The 22,478-nt window shown below is 33.5% G+C and overlaps 1 protein-coding gene across 2 annotated transcripts in view; it reads right to left on the bottom strand.

Annotated features, from left to right (window-relative positions):
- The window catches only part of Asap (ArfGAP domain of ASAP), an 84,617-nt gene that overhangs the window by 2,754 nt on the left and 59,385 nt on the right, over positions 1-22,478 (bottom strand). The window contains exons 3-15 of one of the 2 annotated variants that reach the window (XM_088191174.1): positions 21,663-21,811; positions 5,556-5,810; positions 5,242-5,487; positions 5,046-5,173; positions 4,845-4,978; positions 4,543-4,773; positions 4,253-4,475; positions 2,081-2,261; positions 1,737-2,018; positions 1,553-1,672; positions 1,278-1,482; positions 924-1,112; positions 695-843 (exon numbers count right to left, since the gene is read on the bottom strand). In XM_088191174.1, coding sequence (XP_088047300.1) covers positions 695-843; positions 924-1,112; positions 1,278-1,482; positions 1,553-1,672; positions 1,737-2,018; positions 2,081-2,261; positions 4,253-4,475; positions 4,543-4,773; positions 4,845-4,978; positions 5,046-5,173; positions 5,242-5,487; positions 5,556-5,810; positions 21,663-21,811 — 2,492 coding nt within the window. The remainder of the gene's footprint in view (positions 1-694; positions 844-923; positions 1,113-1,277; positions 1,483-1,552; positions 1,673-1,736; positions 2,019-2,080; positions 2,262-4,252; positions 4,476-4,542; positions 4,774-4,844; positions 4,979-5,045; positions 5,174-5,241; positions 5,488-5,555; positions 5,811-21,662; positions 21,812-22,478) is intronic. The other variant, XM_088191175.1, reaches the window with a different exon arrangement.

Here is a 22,478-nt window from a genome sequence, read left to right as displayed (position 1 = left end):
TTAAGCAATATATTAACTGGCATATGTTACAATCAGTGATACAAATGTAATTAAAATGAGTATTTTGTCTAAGCTTTTTTAATTGATTTAAATTAAATTGAGAATATCTAAAAAATAAAACCTTATAGATAAAACAATTTTTTTAAATCAGCTTGCAATTCCAAATTTAAATCTTTATGGCAAAAATCGTGTGTTATTGTTGCAATTGTTATATTATAATTGTGATAGCGTAAATTAATCGAGAATTTTATTTCGCTAACAAATATAGGACTTCTTGTAGTGAAACAAGAACATTTATCAACCGTGCCGTTGCTGATCCAAAAGCTTAATGCTGTTAAAACGTAATAAATAAAACTTAATGCTGTTTAATTTACTACATGTGGAGTATTTATAAAAGTGTTAATCGTGTTTATAAAAAATATGGAATTTATTAAATTAGGGTGAACTATGGATAGCCATGCGGAAAAAAACATATTCGTATATATATATTGGGAAGCCAAAAAAAAGCACTTCAAAACGTAACAGCTTCATTAGAGCTAAATTACCCTTATATCTTTAATCTGGCTGTGATATGGCAGGCTTGTTCTATTTTTTTTCTGGTAAGAAAAAATTATCAATTTACATCATAAATATACATATACAACATCTAAATTCCTATTCATATATATTATAATTAATATTTAAATTTAATCACCTTTCGTGGAGGCGGAGTGGGATCATCCATGTGAAGATGGTGATGAGAGTTTCCGTTATGCAATGGCGTGTTTGGAATGGAGTGCGATGTCGGTTGCGAGAGAGGCGGCGTCGGTGGAGGTTGTTGCGGTCTTGATTTATTATAAATACCTAAAAAATGTTTAAGATTATATTAAATAATTAGTCAAAATCTCAAATGATAATCGGAGATAAGACAAATGATAGCATACTGTGTATACTTCTTGAACTATCACTATTAGGCGAAGGAGTCGATCTGGGATGTCCGAGAGTATTATGATGAGGGTTCAACGAAGATATGGCGTAAAATTCTGATCTGGTCACTCCGTGCGGCAGAGTTCCTCCAAGTGATCCATCAGGAGGGAGAGGTGCAGCTCGTTTCTTAAGACTACCTATTGTACCTAAAACACAATCGGGCATTTAATCAGTCGTCACAATCCAGAACGAACACATAGCGAATTTATGCATTTGGTAACATCTAAAGCTTTTGATGTGAGCATGCATAAAGTTGGGAGTTTGCAGGGTTGGAGGCCAAGGAGCGCACGAGCAGTATGTAAAATACTCACACATGTTCGGTTTTCGGGGAAGAGTGTTGGGTGTGGGAGGGGCATTGGATGCATGCAGTGAATCACAGGTCGAGGAACGGGAACGTAGGGTAAGAGGTGAACAATCTCCTCCTCCACCACCACTACCGCTACCCCCACCACCTGTCCCACCTGCGTATGACGGTGGCCTGGATCTACATTTTTTCTCTGGCGTTATACTACCATTCTGGAACATTAAAAAAATATTAATAATCCATCTGTCATAAATGTATAAAATAACACCATCCAAAGCATACCCTTTCATCAATGACAGTGTCATCATCAGAAAAATCTGTTGAGCCGTCGTCATGTGATAAGTTCCAATCAACGTTTATGTTTTCAAAGAGACTCTTTTCCCGTTTCTCTGAGCTTTCAAGCTGCAATTTAATTGTATGTAAGTCAGATCTTATATAAATTCTACTGAATTTACTATGAACTTACCAGTTCTTGACACGATTTGTGATTCATCTGTTGAGCTATCTGCAATGGTGTAAATCCTCTTAAATCTTTGACGTTGATGTTCGCTCCGGCTCTGAGTATTAGCTTGAGCGGTTCGGTGCGGTCGGCTAAAGCGCATAGATGCAGGGCAGTCATGCCCGAGCTGGTCGCTTTGTCCAATAGCCCGGAGCCGCCGTTTTGTACGAGGAAATCTACGATATGGAGTCGCGAGCCGTCGCCCATTTCGCGTATCACGGCCAAATGGAGCGCAGTTTCGTTGCAATCCTGTTGTCGAATCATACGTTAAATTGGAAACAATACTATAAAATAAAATACACAATACTTACAGAACTCGGCATAGATGCTTGTAAATCTGCCCCTTCACCGTAAGCTTGCAAAAGTTGTAACAGTTCGCCATTGTTAACGGCATGTTCTACTTCGCCGATTCGTTCGGCGCTGTCAGCACAAGTTCTTAAACACCATCTACGCTCTACGTATTTACATCTAATGAACTGTAACCGCTCTTCCCTAAAATTACAACCAAATATTAATATAATAAGATTGATCATAATCATTTCATCAATTAAAAAGTTATTTTTATGTGATTAAAAAATATATGATAGTATCGGTATATAATGAAAACGAAGGTTTTACAAGCTAAAACATTTCTATGGCATTTTTAATTGATTACTGAAGAAATGATAAGCTGACCTTGTAGCTGGAAACATTTAACATTTAAAAATATCTCTGATTTCATAAATTCAATAATTTTTTATGTCCTGAATTTAATGGGCAGGGTATTAAGATTTAACATAAATAAATTTGTAATTAGTTTGAGAACGTCATTATTAGTAAGACCAGCATGATAGACTACTGGTATTGTTGGTGACTAATACCCGAAAGACCTGTGTTATAATTCCATATAAACCTTTGTGTTTATCAATTTTTATAATGTCTGGGAGATCGATTCTGATCGATTATCACAAATTAGGTTTTTTTAGATTTCCCTAATTTCAGAGATGAATACATATTAGGTATAAAATTTCTTTAATGACACTAGTTTACAGCGATTTTGACCCATGAGATTTGACAGTCATTGTTTATGTAATATCTCACGCTGAATCCGTAAATGAAGGCAAAAATTAGGAAAGCAGAACAGTTTTCGAGATATTGCTAAATTTCCATATTATTCATTAAAAAAAAGTGTTTTTACTAAATTGAAAATATCTCTGGTTCTAGTAAATCGATGCAAAATGTTTTATATTTAATTAAAAGGCTTCTACATACAATCAACTGAGACTAATTTTTTTTCATTGTGTAATTCACAGTACAATAAATTTTTTTCCCTAAATTTGGCCAAAATCGTCGATAAATTCATAAATAGGGCTTAAACTGATAATCTGAAATTGTTGTATAGATAGTTAATAGGAAATTCAATTACTTTTAACCTAGCGTACCTCGCGTACCTCGAAAATGGTATCGAGAACCGGTATGGGGTACAAAGTAACCCCAAATTCAAAATTAGTATTAATGATATAAAGTTAATATAGTGAAATTAATTTAGATTTTCATTTTGAATATGTTTAAAATGCAATATTTCGCCATCTAATTTATCTATAAATAGCTTTCCCCGACCATACTCTAAAAAGAAGCAGCAGTATTGTGCATCGTCCAGTAAGATTGGATTATTCAGCAAGTGTTTGATAAGTTACCATGCAAAATAATACATTTTTCTATAGTATTTTATACTTTAATAAAGTTAAATTATTAAGGGTAAACACCGAAACGTAAAAAAGTACAAATTAAAAACCCAGTTATTTATAATCTCAAATCTTTGATATCATTATTATTTCATAATAAATATATATAATTTTTTTTTGCGTTTCATTCATTGAGATATCTTTATAGATTACAATAAATATCAGATAAGCATTATTAATATTTAAAAATGCTTGAAATAACAATAATTTTGGGGTATAAGTGTACTCCGCTTAGTCTCGCGAAAGTAAATTTGAAATAAAATATTTAACAATCGGTCAACTAGAACCGGATATATTTTTAATTTGGTAAACTCTTTTTTTTAATGTAAAATACGGAATTTATGCAATATGTCGAAAACTGTTCTACTTTCTTAATATTTCGCGATTTACATAAGAAATGACTGTCAAATGTCATGGGCCAGAATTTTTTTGAAACTTGTAAACTAGTGTAAAAAGCTACTTCATCTCATATAAAATACCATATACGTATAAAGAGTAAGGAATAAATAAGTTTAGCTTTAAATTGAGTATGGTGAGGTATGAGGGGGGGTAACTATAATTTCATCATGGTCCTAGAGTGCAACTGAGTGAAATTTTGAATAGATGGTATATAATATAATATATACAATACAAAGCAAAAATAAATTGAAATTTAAAATAAGTACACTATGTTCAAAATATACAAATATTAGTTATTTTTATTAAGTAAAACGTTCCATGTACTATTTTGTATTAAATTTATAAAAAATGACGACTTACATTGAACTTTGCGGAGTCGGCTTATCTCTGTCTAACAAAGTCCTCTCCATGATTTCGTTGAAAGCGTGGTTACCTATATGCCTAGCTAATAACAGTTGTGACGTCGTTAACCTATCGAGTGTGAGCGACTGAATTCGTGAAATGTGAACACCTAGATCTCTATGTACGCCGGAGCATTCTATGCATACGATGATCCCGAAATTCGTCGACAGCCACGTAGGATCTGAAAGACAAGTGTTTTAAAATCCGCTGTTGAATCAAATTAACCATACGTATAGAAGAAAAAATACCATTGGTTGAACCACAATCGCAGCACGCCTGATTTCCGGGCAGCCGCAGAACTGCTCTAATTATGGCCTGGTGTAAATCTAGCAAGGAATGTCCACCTTCACCGACAGCGTCAACTCCGCCGGCGCCTTGAAAAGCCCTCTTCAAGGCTCCTTCTTTACAGTTAACTAACACCGACATCCACGCGCGCTGATCATTGTCATCCTCGGCTTGGAAGTGATAAGTCCTATTATCTGTTACATAAAAAAAATAGTCATAACGTCAATCAAAATTATCTAATGATAAAGTTTTAAGATCGACTTACAAGATACAAGGTCAAACCCTCGTTTGTCTTCCGAAACTACTTTTATTTGACACGTGAGCAAATTAACGCGCGTCGGAGGCTTGGACTCGTCCGCGTGGAATATATCTAGGAAACCCTCTGCCGTTACCCTACATCTGAAAATTCAAGCATTATATTGTATAATAAAAATGTTGGATATGGAGCATAGTGTTTTTAACATACCTTCTTTTTTGCCATACTCTTCGCACTTTTCCTTCAGATTTTTTTAGTAAATGTCCTGCTTTTGTCACACCGTGTTGTTTATCACCTTGGAGTTGATGGAGTGAATAACCGCCGATGGAAGAACCCGTCTTGAATAGAGCAATATATTAGAATAAACTACTGATTTATATGGAATTATACAATGAACGATGATTACTTCTTTCTCTTGAGGTGTGGCCGCTCTCAATGTCGCTCTAAGCTCCGATAACTTTCTACGTTCTTCGTCCTGCTGCTGCCGAATCCGCTGCAGTTTGACGCTCAAATCCGCTACATAGCTTCCGAAATGCTCGATGGTCTTTAAGCCATCTTGGAAGTAATTTGTCTGAGCGTGGTAATATTCTACGAGGTGCTGGAGTAACTCTATGCCTTTTTTGGTTTTGATTTCATTGAATTTGATCAAGTACTGCAAGTATTAATTTTATATAAGAACATGTATTTACTTGTGTATGAACGAAATAAAAAAAATATTACTTCACACATCTGCAGTTGAAACAACCGCCTCTCTTTCTCCATCTCGTCTGCTATTTCAGCCGGAGTCACTTCTGTCCTGATGAAACCCGCCTCTTTTGCTTGAGATTTTTTCTCTTTTTCAAGCTTCATGTACTTCGAGTCGTAGTCTTTTAAAGCTTTGTCGAATGGTCGTTTCAGGTCACCTTTGACGCCCCGCAACTCACCTTTCAGTAGACTGTCCACCGGGAACATGACTATGTTGTTGATGTTTTGCATCTGAAACGGAAAAAAGACTCATGTTGTAATTCTTGGTGGCGTGTTGGGGTGGTGGGCGAGGCCAATGCGAAGGTCAACAGTGCGGCACAATCGAGAGCCTGGGTCTATGTAAAAATGTGTTGAGCAAACATATTCAAATCGAGGAGGGTCAGGCGTAGCACGCGACCTGGGAGGAACCGGGTCAAAGTTCACCCCCGAGTGTTTGCGTGACCGGCGAAGGGTAGCAGAAGGTGACGAAACATGCGAGAAACACCGCGTACGAAAAGCACTCGACGCAAACGGACGTTGGACATGAGCTAAACTTTACAAAGTGGTTAGGAAAAGTTCGTCGTTTGACTTGAGAAAATGTTCGGAACATTCCGAGCTATGGTTTGGAGCGACCTTAGGCATTTATATAAAGGAAGTGGAAGCTCAAGGGAGGTATCAATTTATTTCCGAGAGTACTTTGCGTTCCAGAGTGACCGATAATGGAAACGTTGCTTATATTATGCGAAAAATCAGAATTAGCGATCCTGAACGAGTTGTCACAAGTTCGATCGGAGGTAGCGCGATTTATATAGAATAAATAATTAATAAAATCGCAGACATATATACATTATTCATTTCTCTACCACACATCCGACAAAATAAAAGGTTGTTAAAATGAAAATATATACCACGTATTCTGAATTGTTTATTCTCATTAACAAAACATTATTTGCATATTAAATAATTCGAATAAAGCATTAATACAAAGCATCTCTGTGTGTCAATATGTTTACCTATCTGGATGTTTATATTGAAGCGCAATTGTTGAGACATTATTTTATTATCAGTAAATAAGATTAAAGCAAATATTGATTTAATTGTTATTTATAATCAAACATTTGTAATGAAATATTAAACCCATACACAATCGCTTTAATGGTACTGACTTATGTATGCGAGTATTGTGTTTCATTATTCACAAAATATCAAAACGTGAAACATATTGAATGCGTTAATATTGCTTTTGCGACTTGTTGACAAGTATAGGGTCACCAATAAGTAGAACTTTAGATGTTTTTCATTGTACTCAATAGTATTATACTAGATGTAACAACTATCAGAACAATTCGTGTAACTGTCAGTATTTCGTAAAGTGTTATGTGAAATATGTTAAATCTCATATACCTATCATATTATTCAGTTTTTGTGGTGTTTTTTTTATATTATTTTTTTGCTTTTAATATTTTTAATAAAATTAGTATAAAATATTTTTTGTAATGTTAATTTATTTCATACTCTTTCATTTATATGTATTATTTTCTATATAAATCATTTGCATTAATTCGAATTAAAAAAAATATTGAATATTTATAATGTTTTTTATTCATTATTTCATCAGTTATATATGTAAATATATAACTATCTGTGGTACCTCAGAACAGTAAATACCGACCACCGTACATGTACGGCGATACTCCCCAAAGGGTTAACTTGCTGGTTCTAAATTCGTTTTCGAGCGAAACATGAAACTTGGTCTAGTAGATATTATAACAATATTTCAATAAAAATGTCAATCAACAAGTTCTTAATTTGAGTTGCAATTCTTCTCCGAAGCAAAACCATAATAAATGACATTAGAAATATATTTTTTGGCAGTTCTATGGTTTAGCTTTGAAAATGCTACTATCAATTTGCATATATCTATGTCACTAATTAGCTATATTAACTCGTATAGCAAAGGAAAATTGGGCACAGCAAAAATTTTGAACAACAAAAATTCTGATAATAGATGATCAATATACACATCATATGTATATTTAAGAATACTTAAATATATAATAAAAAAAGTAATGTCTGTATAAATAACATGTTAATATGATTTTAATTTAAAAATATCACGTTTTAAAATTATTTTATAATTATATTAGTAATTTACACTGATATGATACACTTACATATCCTATATTTTTTTATTTATTTTATTTTAATATTGCGATTTTATTAAGATTAATAACATGTCATTAATATTTCACCTCAAAAGCAATAAAATCGTGACGTCACCGTCACAGTGGAAACGCTCGGTTATCTAGCGTTCAAATCCATGAACTTCAATAAGCACTGGCTTTCATTGTAGCTCCTTCGCGATTGCAAAAATTAAAATATACAATTTTTTTTCATTTTTGGTGTAGTGGTGGGTCTGAACAGCAACAAAAGTTGAAAGATTGAAAAAAACATTATTAATAAAAGTAAACTATGTACTTTAACGATATTATATTAGACTAAAATAATTTACTGATAAAGTTTATTGTTAAATTAAAAATACATAAAGCAACGTATCGATTTAAATTAATTTTCTTATGAATATAAAAATACAGGTTAAATTTTAAATGACTAATTATATTAACTATGTTAAGTTAGTTAGTATGGTCTTCGGCTATTAAATTATACCCATTAAAAAGTGATTAAGTTCAATTAGTTATTATCCTTTTGCGGTCAAATTTAATTATACGGTAACACATTATTTTCTTATAAGCAATTTTCTAAATTTTAGCAAATGTTCTATGTAAAATATTAATAAAATTAACCAACTGATTGGCTCTTAGCATACTTCTGATATTTTTGGCTCAACTCTCTCATTACCTATTCATAGACTTGTTGATATTTTTTTCGTAATAACATCACGTATTTTTAATTAATGATATTGAAAAACTATGGTACTAATTATTCACTGCCAATAAATATTAGATCAACATTTAAAATCTCTTAAATTAGCCACAACAATTATGCAAATGCTAACCATGAAACAAACCATCAACAATATTTCTTAACCGACAACGATCAGTTCAAAAACTAATATTTAATTTATAGAATAAAATATATTTTCTCGAAGCTCATATATTATGAATCCCAATATAGCAAATTTCACGTAATATAGAAAGTCTAGACAAGTAAAGTCTCAATATAATAAAAAAAATACACATCTGTGTCCCTGTGCCCTAAGCAAAATAAGTCACGTTCAAAGGAGTCAGGCTGTCGACGTTTTGATAAATTAAACGTTCTTACAACGACCTTTAGTTTTTTTTACCAGTTTCGTGTAAAAGGGACAATCAATGATGAATATGTTTTATTGACAATTTATTCCTAAAGATTTCTGTCATAAATATCATGATACAGAGAGTATACTGAATCTCCATTTTTTTAGGTTATGTGAAATGTAAAGTTTCAGGCCTAATCATTTCTTTTTTAAATCTGACGTGCAGAACAAAAGTTATTTACTATCAAAGCAAAATGTCCACACGACCTAATTATTCAGGAGAGCAAAAAAGTGATTTCTGGAAAAAAATGTTAGACAACCATGTCTCATTTTCAATAAAAAGTATAAAAGTTGTTAAACTGATTCTAAATATGCATACTTTTATGTATATTTTAAGATTTACTTGGTGGGGGTTGTGACGCCGATCGAAATCGAGCGATCGCCGTCAGGGCACAATGCGTCACGACACACGGGTACACAGTAATGTGCATCTACCCATATAAAACGCATGAAACCGATACCATTCTGACGCGTTACGATGGTGTGTCCTACCTGGCTTTCGCTCCAGAGTACTGCGCACTCCAGCGCTAGATCAGACCTTCATCCTTGGTCGATGTACCGATGAACCGATTAAGTTATTATGATAGTTACACAGCTATAGAATCAAATTATATAATGGCTGGTGGACGAGGCCCCGCCGACCGTCGTACTCTAATTAATGTTATCACAGTGTCACCTAGTTTTGTGACCAAAAAAAATTGCCCCCCCCCCACAGTATAACTCTTTGTATCCTATAGTAGCCATAATGACACATTGGGAAGTCCTCTTAAGTCATGATGGTAAGATTTGTAATAAAAAATAGTAAATAAAGCGTCCTTATAAGAAAGAGAGTAGACAATAACGAATCTATTTCTACTCCCAAATCATCACAATTGGTTCATAAGACGAGAGTAGGCAGAGCAAAATAGCCCCATATTTCTATCTATCAGACACTTCAATTCGGAATACACTTTCATCGATAACTTCCACGACACACGAGCATCGACCGAGACTTAGAAAACCAGTGAGCAGCCGCTTCCCACTTCACATTAATTTAATAATAATTCATAATGCATTTATAACTTTGCATAATATATGTATATCAAAAGCGATAATTTTAGCTATCTTCATCAGACTTAGACCAGGATCAGACCGAGAGCACTAAAGGTTAAATTTGGATTTATTCAAGAATGTCATCCAAAATGGTTTTTTTTCTATATGTAATAATAACAACACATACTCATTGATGAATGGTTACGATTTATGAACTCATTTCAGTCATTGCGATTTCGATACAATAACTACAGCTACACACATCGCACATCTATCGCGAGCTAGTAGTAGTCGTTCGCAATGTACACGCGACGCGTGTATTCCACAGTCTACACACCGAAAACGGCGACGGCGTACGTACGCTACACATGTGAGTATGCGGAACACGCGGTATTAGGAGCGTATGAGGGCATCGCAGGTGGGCGTATGTGGTGCGACGATGTTAAGGCTCGCGTACACGCGTCCGCACACAGTCTTGCTGCGCGAGGGGGTCGACAACCTACCGCTGCGAAGAGAGACGCGAGTCGTAGATGAGAACGAATTGTTTGGAGAGTCGAACGGGGAGCAGAAATTCGGGCGATGTGGTTTCGAACGCCGGGCTGGAAAAAGGTTCGCAACCCCCGAGGTAGACAGAGCCGAGCTTTTCAGCAGTGTGTCAAGGGCGCGCCGAGAGAGGTGCTTGCGCGTGCTCAGTCAGGAAAACTTTCTACAAGTACCAGGGGAGCAGGAGATGAGAGTAGCGTGGCGCGCTCGGTACGCGGCGCTGCGCAACGACAAAGCTTTTCGAGTGACGTTTCATTCTGAGATGAAATATATTTTTACATATAAAACACAAAGGGCGATTTCGCCGAGATTACTTTAATGTAACAACTTTTACTTGGGATTTTTAATGTGAAATTTCAAACAATTTTTCATTTTTGTAAAATTAAGAACACTACATAAATTTAGTTATGGCATTAACATAACAAAGTACAACAATATTTTTACCACAAAGATAATATAACTTGATTTCTATCTAAAATTATACACTTAATAATTCAGCTGTATCATTTCGTTATTTTCTCCAAAAAGTCTAGTAGTTTTTATATTTTATGCTTATCAAACAAGTGGTAATCTACCATTATTACCAAAAATTAGTTAAATATATATAATAGTAATATATAAGAAAAAAATATATAATATAGTTTGTACAAGGTGTAATGAAAAATACGACAATTTTTGGTTTTCAGTTAAACTCATATTTTTTCTCACGTTAGTACGCGAATTATAATTATCAGCTATATTGGACGCGTAGTTTGTGTTGACGACGCATCTTGTCACGCTCGGCGATCTCGTTTTTAATATGACGGAATAAATTTTATTAAATTTACATTAAATTTTATTTTAAAAATATAATATGATAAATTACAATGAAGTGGTGCAAACGTTTTTGTTTTTGTCGAGGATGCTATACCCAAACATTAATAGAACAAACGTTTCCCAGACGTGAAAAAAATTTGAATCACTATTTTTATCTTTCGTTGTAAGCAGACAAGCGTAAGCCCAATGCGTTATAACGTGGTATATCAGTACAGACAATAAAATGGTATCACGTATGGTTCATGCTAAGAAATTTTGGATATGGGGTGAGTAGCAGCAAAATTTGCTCCACTGTTGAAAGTAAGGTACTAAGTAATTGTTGAATGAAATCACTGACTATTGCTCCAACAAGTCATAACAGGTGACGAATCACGTGTTATGACATCAATCATCGAAAGAAAGATACCTATGTATTATACAATCGTCTCAATGAAAGCGCCATGAAGAGCCAAGAGCAAAAAGAGCACGTAGGGTTCGATCAGATGTTATCTTTGATTATGGCGGTAAAGTCAACTAGGAATGAGGAGTATTTTTTATTATTCTAATACAAAACAATTTGTTTTATGAAACAATTATTTTATATATTGCTCATTTAAATTGTCGAAATTTTTTTTATCACACCTCGTATATTGGTTTCAGGTTAGTAGAAATTGGTTGCCAGTTTATTTTAAACGCAGCGGCTTTTTCTACATGTTATACAATTAAGGAACTTATATTTTTTTATCAAAAATCACAACTGTATTCCTATATAGGGAATGGCGTCTAACTTATTAACTATATTAAGCTAAGTAAATTAATAAAATATTAAAAATAGACATATTTTATTTTTGTCACGTTATATTAAATATATATATATATATATATATATATATATATATATATATATATATATATATATATATATATATATATATATATATATATATATATATATATATATATATATATATATATATATATATATATATATATATATATATATATATATATATATATATATATATATATATATATGGTTAATATTTCTAGGAGTCGGATTACTCCGCGTACTTTTTTGATTCCGTGTGGAATCATGGTCCCTACGTTTCGGCCAGATTCGCCCGGCCATCCTCAGGGGAAAATTGAGAATATGAACATCCGGTGTGGGCAAAGCCCAGCATGTGGTTGTTCAGATCGCAGAGAACGCATTCAACCACATATATATATATATATATATATATATATATATATATATATATATATATATATATATATAGCAAAAATTCTCTTCAAAGAAATAAATGGTAAAATAAGCAATCAAAGAATTATCTTTTTACATAATTACACATATTTTTCAATCAAAAAATATTTAACTAAACATCATATTCAACTATTACTTGACTGGAATTTTGTTGATGCGATTGTCATCATATAAAATAAAAAGACTCTGCTTTCTCATATTGTCATCTTTTAGTCGAGGAAAGTAATCATTTAATGACACTCATTTTTGACAATTCGTTACTGGTGTTGTTTATATCAAATACTATTGTTGTTAAATATAAAAAATAGGTAATTATATACCTATACCCAGACGGTCCGAGGTTACATTTGAGTACGATGGCCGGTCAACGCCTCAGCGACCGGCCCAGTAATCGTAACTAATTTTATACTATCTAACGGTCAATTTTAACCAATAATAAATCTTCTTATTACCTACTCATACCTATAATTTTATAATTCATCTAAAGATTCACCCTTGACAAAAAATAAATTACACTCGGACTGAGGATGAAAGTCCAGAAGCTTCAAACAATATTTTATAGACTAAGTAACCCTACATTTTTATTAACTGTTAAACGATAATAAAGGGTGGGCCTAGTTAACATTTTGTTTCGTTCAAAGAACGAATTCTTTGAATTTCAGTCGTAGTAGATACCACCGATGAACATTCTATTCACAAATGTTTTACAAAGGCGTAAAAGCATTTTTTTGTTAAGAAGAAGCGTTTCATTGTCTCGCATTTCGAAACAAAATAAAGGCACATAAATAACTTTGAATTTTGGAGCGGTACTAGTTAGAGTACGCTCGGGATAAGGATTCCGGTTTGTTATTGTGTGCGTGAACTGTGTGACTCAAAACAATTTCGCTAAGAATATTTATTTTTTTTATTTTAAAAGAAAATATATGTTTATTTAACATACATACATCTGAGCTAAGTTAGAAATTTCAACGGACAATTAAAAATATATTATATAATCGAAGAAACCAGACATTGATGTCATTAATTAAATATTTACAAAATTCAAAATCTTTCACTAGTCAAAAAAATAATGAAGTCTTTTGCTATTCTTCAAAAGCAAAAGATATAAAATGGGGAAAGAAATTATTCGCAGATTGTTTAATGGCTCGACGACTCTATTAAATCATTAGAATCCATTGAATAAATTAAAAAATTATCATTGGCGCAACGATAAGAATAATAACATTTTTAAGCCTTACAGAGAATAGTGTAAAAAAACCAACAACGTACAGATTAATGGAAAAATAATTAAAATATTTTAATCCACGGGTAAGAGAACGAATAACTTACAGTGTATATTTGAAGCCTTGATATAAATTAACCCAGATATGCCCAAGAAATTATGTTCTCTTAAAATTTAATTTATAAATAAAAAACTGTGGCACGAGTTTAGTGACCTACCCATGGGACAGTGGGCATATCTGGGTTTTAAACCAATATCAACACAAAATTATTTAAGATAAATCACTAGAGAAGATCGAACTTCTGTGCCACACTGCACTTTAATGACGAATACCAGCGTTGACGAATCAGCGACTGTCCTTAAAAGAGAAAGCGAGACAACGAAGTACACGCTACATCGCTTCTCCCTCTCATATACATGTGCACGCACACAATAACAAACCGGCATCCTTATCCCGAGCGTACTCTACTCGGTCATATTGAGAGAAAAACCGATTACCTGTGTTGCTCAAGTATACAAATTGTTTCATTCTAAGATTTTATTAATTTCATTCCAGATAGTATGAACGAATATTCGAGCAATTATTCGAATATTTATATACTTTAAAATCGGGCAATAATTCGAATAATAGAATATTCGATTGAGAATCATCCAAGCAGGACCGGTTTTATTTAAAGCGTTTTTATTATAAAAATAACAACAGCAAATACATGTGTTAATTAAGAACAAAACAGTTTGTATAAAACTAATAGCTATGTGCAGTCTTCGGAACGCTTGTTTTGAGTCATTTAGCCACGGCTTATGACCCGTCTCCTCGCCAAATTGAATCATCCGAACAACGGTCTCGCTTTGTAGAGGCTCTTGCGTCCGTCCGTCTACAATTCCACGCAGATACATAGATAGATGGATAGATATATACGTTGTAGATTCTTTCGCTTCGCGCACACGACTAGTATAAAAGAAGCGCCTCGGGACAAATTCGGTTAAGGCGCCCGCCCCGGCCGCTCTCGTACATAATAACAAAGAGCCGAGAGCGTCGCCGGGACCTCAGCGGGGCCCCAGTAAGTGGGTCAAACGTGTGAGCATCTCTCCGCGGCCCCCGGGGCGCCTCGGACCTCCTCCCCGTATCACCCCGCCTCGGCGCTCAGAGGTCTCTACGTAGGAGAACAGCATCTGCACGTTACGAGCAACGAATGTATGATACAAGACACGTTTTCTATAAGAGGGTGGTGGTTAGAGTAATAAAATGGCGATACTTTTGGACCCAGGGCGGGGCGAAACATTAATATGTGATTTTGTACGTTGGGATTATAGTATAAAGTAGAGCATCGTCCATATTGTCGTGGTTAATCCGAATCTAATTAATTTAGTGTTCATAGTAGCAGAAGTCAGATAAAATATATTAAATGAGGCGTTAAGAATTTAAAAGGCAGATTCCAGTAAAAGTGTCATAGTATCTAACTCATAATAATATTCAGCAAGCTTTGAAGAAAAATTTTTCTCAAAAGGTTTAAAAAATTAACAATACTAAAGGAAAACTCAACGCTAGATTTAGCCTGATTTTGACAGTGACAAATTAAATTCGGTTACCGGGAAACTTGCTGTTGAAAAGTTAGCCAGTATTTATTTCATTAAAAATACCGGCACATATTTCAGTATCGATAATTTAACATATTATCTGTGTTTTTAGCACGGCAAAATCATGTAATTGCAATATTTTCGACCTTTTGCTTATCTGGAATGCCTTTATATAATATTTTAAGAACGGAGGATGCTAAAGCCTTTAATTATTTCGGCAATTAGTGGATTTGATAAGAAAGACGAACTTGGTAATTAGTTATTGTGTTTTGTTTAAGGAAAAGATTATACATAAAATTAAAAAACATAATATGTAAGACGTAATGCTTGCACTACACTCTCTGGAAGTTGTCCGAACCGAAGTTCAACTGAAGTCGGCCGAGGTCGCCGACTTCCGAGTAGCGGCCACACTGCCACAATTTTCATATGCCGTCCGGACGTACGCACGGCGGCTGCTGTCATGTACAGCTGGCATATTTGCGCGCGATCGAAAAATGTGCCAAATAATCGCAATTTTTAAATTGTCCTATTATTAAAATTACGCTACTGATAATTATAAAAGTTTGTGTGGGTACTCACCAATACAATATCAGTGTAAACTTTTCTGTCGTAAATATTCAATTTACGCAAAATCTTTTTTAAAACAATATAGTCATAGTACACCCGATTCTCTTTTGACACGTTCCAAGAAAACGGACTAATTATTTTTTTACACAGATGGATCTCCTGGGTTCATATGTGCACCTTATCTTTTTACACAGTAGCCTCTGGAACGTATCCTACGTGCAAAAAGAGCATCGGGTATACTAGAAAAGTATTAGCTGAAAAAGAAAACTAACGATATACTACATATAAATGTAAGTAATAAACTTAACGGCTAACCTAACCTTATCGACGTTAATTAATATAATATAATAGTATACTATCTGAATTTATAAACATATAAAAACATATTCTCACTCAGGTTTTAAGCAGTTATATTTATATAAAATACAATAATATTTTCAAGAATAATACATTTTAAATGAAATGATGTATTATGAATAAATAATACCTTCCATGGGTATTAAATATACTTTCGAATAATTTATATTACTTTGATATACGCTCCGCTCCGTTGATATTTTACCGGGTAAGATTTTAGTGTATATATAATAAAACAATGTATTATACATACGTATATGTTATATATTAAATATATTTGCCGAGTTTCGACTGGGACGTAAAGCTCGGCTTTGAAATCAAAATACCAGCATTATTAAATCATTTTAGTATTTCATATAAGCGATATTGACTTTTTTTATAAATGTAATAAATATATTTGATTATTATTATTGATTTTAAAGTTATTAATACAATCAATACTCTTCAGTAAATACAACATTTATTAACCCTTTGAAAGCTGTAATGATGCCGGTGTCCGCTTACGAACGATGATATGAATGCCGCTAGAACACGGGTGTCCGTTTCCAGTTTTGTATTTTTTTTATGAAATAAATTTTTTCTATACTTTTTGTGTATTTACTTGTATAAAACGGATTTAATTTTGTTCCTATAAAAAATAGTGGTTCACACAAAAAAAGTGAAATTTTTCAGTAATATTTTTTTTTATATATATAATATATTTATAAAATCATCTAATTTTGACAAAAAAATGCTTGGCATTATTAGCATACACTGCCTAATTTCGCTCGGCACTGAAAGGGTTAATTTATTTTGGTATAATATTTAACATGAAATTTTACGTACACCGTTTAAAAAACTGTCGAACGCGCTAGCTCTGGCGCAATATGTGTAGAAAATAGCCAATAAAAAATATTATTATTTAATTTTAATTTTCGATGCATCTCACGGTTTATTCTTGAAAAATAGAAATCAAGGTAAAACAAGGTTCTTAGATTGAAAAATATTGTGGTACCACTATTTGATTATATTCAAACCGCAAGCGTTATGTATATTACGCTACAACGTATTAATATAATACATTAACGGTGTGTGGTTATAGTTGTTACCGAGAAAAACAGTTCTTCACACATAATTTAGACCGAACCACCAAAATTAGAGATTACACGGTTCGTTATGGTAAGCGGACATAATTACTACATAGATGAAAGAGCAATCAAAAAACGGTCATTAGAACGTTTACTGAATATATAATATAATAATCGTCGCCGACGATAATTTGATCGCAAAAATTAGACATATAAGATGTGAAAATAAAGAAAATAACTTGTTCGTAAGATTCCTTGTCTCGCATGGAATCTGGCCTATGCGAGGACTATATTGGAAATTTCTGTGCCCTACTAAGGTCGAAGGTAAATTGCAAAGTTAAATAATATACGACCCGCCCGACTTAAGCGTGTAAAAGTTTAAATTTAAACGGCTCGTGGCGGCGGTCGGTAGAGGCGCTGAAATATTCAGTTCAGCTGTAGTTTTATATTGGTTAAGTGTGTTGGCGATACCAAGGCATTGGGCGATAAAAGCCTCGACGTGTAATTATGACTACATTAATCGCGTTTATAATGTAGTAGGAATTATAATATACAGTTAAGAGCCTGCAAGATATTTACGGAAGGAGAAAAGCCATATAATTAACTATTGTACTTGCATGGAATATTAATAATAAAGGGTCATGTGTTTAAGGGTTAAGCACTTAAAAACTTTTCTATATGAAAAATTAGCACTGCAAATATGCAATTATACTATAGGATTGGCAATTATTTGAGCACTTCTATCTCTCATTTTAACCAGACAACTCAAATAAAAGGACGGCACAAAAACGTCACCCAACTTTTGCGCATTCAAAGCGTTGGGATATTTGTCTCGCATAAGAGAACTTTTTATCAGGCGTTGGCGTAGGCGTCCGTTGAAAATGCAAAACGAAGGTACTCTTCAAGCACACGGTCTCGGTCCTTTCTGAGCTTAAAAAAGCCACGCGAATTCATCACGGAACTCGTGAATAGTAGCGAGAGATAAAATATTCAAAGAGCTGCATACATTTCGAAAACACTTTGTAACTAAAGTTGGACTGCGCAGTTCGAAAGGAATGATACATTTTGCACGAAATGAATTATGTTTATACGTGATAGGGTCATAGTCATAAACACGATACGTTTCGGTCGATGATAGTCTCGCACAGCGAAGCATACGGTTTATGAGTGGAAAAACTTAATTAATACGTGAAAGTTTGGCGTAAATTGACGAAGAAAAAATGCGGCATACCACGAAACGTGAAAGTCCATTCGTGTGAATAACGTTATCGTTTTACGGTTCGGGTGCATGAAACTTAGCAGTTTGGTTAGGATTTTAATTTATTATAATATATTTTGATATACAGATTTACATATTTATATACACCCAAATTATGCAGATGTTCACATTTAATTTGAATTGGACCAGGTTCGCAAAGCTATTGCTAAAAATATAGAAGAACCTCGGTTTACGAGCATAATTCATTCCGGGAACATGCTCGTATTTCAAAATACTCATATATCAAAGCAAATATTCTCATGTAATAATGAAAACTTAAGTCGATTTGTTTCAAAACCCAAAAATATTAATTTAAAAACGATTAATACAAAATACACGTATATATTTTATTATAAGGAGTCACTGCTGTCCATTACTGATAGCTCAATGAAATCTTTTTCTTTTCGCAAATAAACTAGAAACCTATCCAATGACATTTTTGTCGCTTTTTGAGGATTTGGCAAAAATATGAATAGATTCATAGCTCACCCTGCTACAGCTTTACTTGGGTGGTGCTTTTCCACGAAATTTTGCACTATTTCCCGCACTACAGTTATCCTTAATCTCATTTTTAGTATATGGTTTCTCAGCCTCTTTTTTCTTCTCCTCAGATCTTATCTGTAGCACCACCGTGTTGTTGCTATTAGTTCTTCGGTGGAACATAGCCCCGAGCTATGTTCCAAAAAAAAAAATTTGTGAATATGTTTATCGGCGGTATCTACTATGAACAAAATTCGCAGAATTCGTTAATTAAACGAAACAAAATATTAGAAAGGCCCACTCTTTATTATCGTTTAACGCTTATCTCAAAAACAGGTGTGAATCATTTTTGAGTGTTGTTTTTATAATTGTTGTTGTTTAATTTATATGATAAATTACTTTTATTTTAAATAATTGTATAAAAAAGGCATAACACAATGACGTGATGGAATCAAAAGGAAAATGCCTAATTTATTATTACATATTTTTGATCAGGGACGTAATTTCTATAATAATATTCATAATAATATTTAACAGACAATTAATTGATTTTTTGCACTAATTGGTTAAGTAAATTAATATCGGTAATTACGAATATATTCGAATACTTCGTCCATTTTTTATTTAACATTCGAATAGTTAAAAATTATGAATACTTGACAGCGCTAGTCTGAAGGGTGCATTGTCCATATACTACAATACTTTGAATAGAAAATAATTTTAAAAAATGAATGTAATTACTGCAAGAAGAATCATCGGCTCAGTTTAGAGGTAGCTTATTCAAGGCAAAATTGATTAAAAAATTTTGCTCGTATTGAGAAGCATTCATAAAACAAGTTCCACTGTATATTTGTCTAGCAAGAACGTTGAAAATCTGGTTGGTAAAAGTCAGAGGAGAGTTTTCGAGCACTAACATCTTTGCTGCGAAGATAGATATAAGGACGCAATCATGATTCTAAACGCCCCTTCAGTGACTTTAAAAACGGCCATATTTAATAGATCCTAAGACGAGAACATCGAATTCGCCTCGCTGGGATTCTAACCGATTCAAGAAAGTTTCAGTGGTCATGTCATATGTCATTTATTTCAATTAAATTAAGACTAAAATGACTTAACAGGTTACCCCAATGCGTCACGACGGTAAAAAACAAGTAAGATAAGAAGAACATAAAATATTAAAATTAAATGATACGAACTGGACCAGCTCCTCGTATCTGACATTAAACAGATCACTGCGCAATATCAGCGAATGGCGACAGCCATATACGAGTCGACTAGTACAGACGTCCTGGTTCTAACGGATATCAGAAGATGACGCGATCATGATTCTCGAAGACGTTTCGGAACCCAAAACTGAAATTCCTCGAGAATAGTTTTGTTTGTCGACAGTACCCTTCAGTAGTTTGAAGAAGTGCTCTCGACATACAATTTTCTACGAGAACTCAGCGAATTGTATCCTAACGCTCTTAAAAGAAAGGCGCTGAGATACTCTTGTATCTATTGTTTAATTTTGTATTCAGCAAATATCTTTTTATAAAAGTATTTCAAGAACCTTTTTTCAACTTGTTCGATTAAGGAGTATTTAGTTATTCTGAGATTCTAAATTATAGTGTCATAAAGGACGCGAATAACTGACGGATCGACAAAGTGAAATGTGTTCCTCATAAAAAGTCGAGCATCTTTTAAGAAGATTTATCGCCGACGTTGTTTACGTGTAGAGAGAATTCCGAGATCTTTAGTGGAAGTTTCTCTAACCAAAATTTTCCCACCGACATCGTATAAATAATCTGATGGCGAAATGACACAGTATGACAATTTTCGGCAGTTGACGGAAGTCCATCTCCATAGAGAATCTAAATAATTACTCTGAATAGAGGAGTCCGCAACAGATAGAATGCATCTATACAATTAAAAATCTTGAATTTGTAACTGCCGTTTTTAAGGCATTAATAAATAACATCAAGAGCAGAGAGCCCAGGTTTCAGACTTTTGAGGAGCCCCCCGAAGGGGTTAAATACTCTTTCGACAATCAGCCGCCATAGGTTACAAACTCAAATAACTCGAGAATAACCGTGTTAAATCATCTGAGCAACCGAAGTCTGATATTTTTTTATAATAATCTATGACAAAGTTATCGTTTTTGTTGTTGTAAAAAACTACTTTACTTGTATTATCTGTTATTGTATAATTATTATGCATAAGTCGTAATGCTCAAGAATAATGACTAGTAATAAGTCCCAAAAAGTTTTGTATTGTAAAACAGATTATGTGACTTTTGTAGTTTTTGAAATGACTGATTAAAATATATTTAATGTCTAATTAATACTGTTCGATTTAAGATAGTCTTGATGATATAAGCATTACCCGTTGTTCTTTAACGGATTCAACGAAAATGCTTAATTTAAAAATCAACGTATTAGCACTCGTAAAAACTTATATGGATATTACGAACAACGACTATAACAAGCAAATCTAATCCCGCTGTGATAGACCAGTCAATAATATTTTTACGATCAAATTATAAGTCGTAAAAAACAACGACACAACTATCGTACGTCAACATTTTTTTACAATGATTTCTAAAGGGGAGATATCGGATTTAAAATGGTATTATCTGGGTATACGACTCACCAGGGTCTTCATTAGCGCAGAAAGCTCCTTTGTCACGACGGCAAACTTTAGGAAGGCGGCTCCGATGTCGGGCTCCTGATCTTTATTCATCGCATTTCCGCCGAGCTTTTCCAAAGCTCGAGACAGGTACATCTCGTTGTCGACGTGAGCTGTAACGAACAGAAGCAACGCTATAATCAGTAAAAAGGCCAAAACACTTTTTTTTATATCGCACCGGATATTATTGCGGTTTTTCTAGATTTGCATACAAAAGGAAGAAGATGATTTGCTATTCAGCGCGAGTGTCTAGAACAACAATAGGGTCAACAAGAACTAGTCGATATTTGTTTGCGGGTAGCACGAAGACACATACATATACACTATAGCTAAATACTGACAATTAGTAACATATAGTAGTAGTATTTATGCATATAAAAATGTCGCGTGTAGATAATTGTATTAATGATTTTTAAGTTATTTACGTCTTGTGTAAAAATATAACGGAGCTTAATTTATATATGCATGTACAAAAATAAGCGATCAAGTTTATTATAACATCGAGATTTTTTGTAGGAGTAAGTCTAATTGAAAATACCGTAGGCGTATCAAACGTTCAACAAAAACCTTTTTGACCTTTGGATAAATTCGATCCGTCCAAATAGTAGGATAATAAAATGAATTTTATTAATAAAACACATTAAGATTAGAAACTTTTCGTGACCTATACGGCCCTAAAAGCTCGCGTAGATTGTCGGCGGATATGGATTTAAAGCTCTTTTTTACAGCAAAAAAATCCTATACGTGATTTATATTTATCAACTTTTATTATCTTATAAT

This window comes from Plectrocnemia conspersa, unplaced genomic scaffold (assembly GCF_051122295.1).
Source record: "Plectrocnemia conspersa isolate PC_06_02 unplaced genomic scaffold, ASM5112229v1 ptg000008l, whole genome shotgun sequence".
Classification (NCBI taxonomy): domain Eukaryota; kingdom Metazoa; phylum Arthropoda; class Insecta; order Trichoptera; family Polycentropodidae; genus Plectrocnemia; species Plectrocnemia conspersa.
This window is presented reverse-complemented; position numbering and strand designations above follow the sequence as displayed.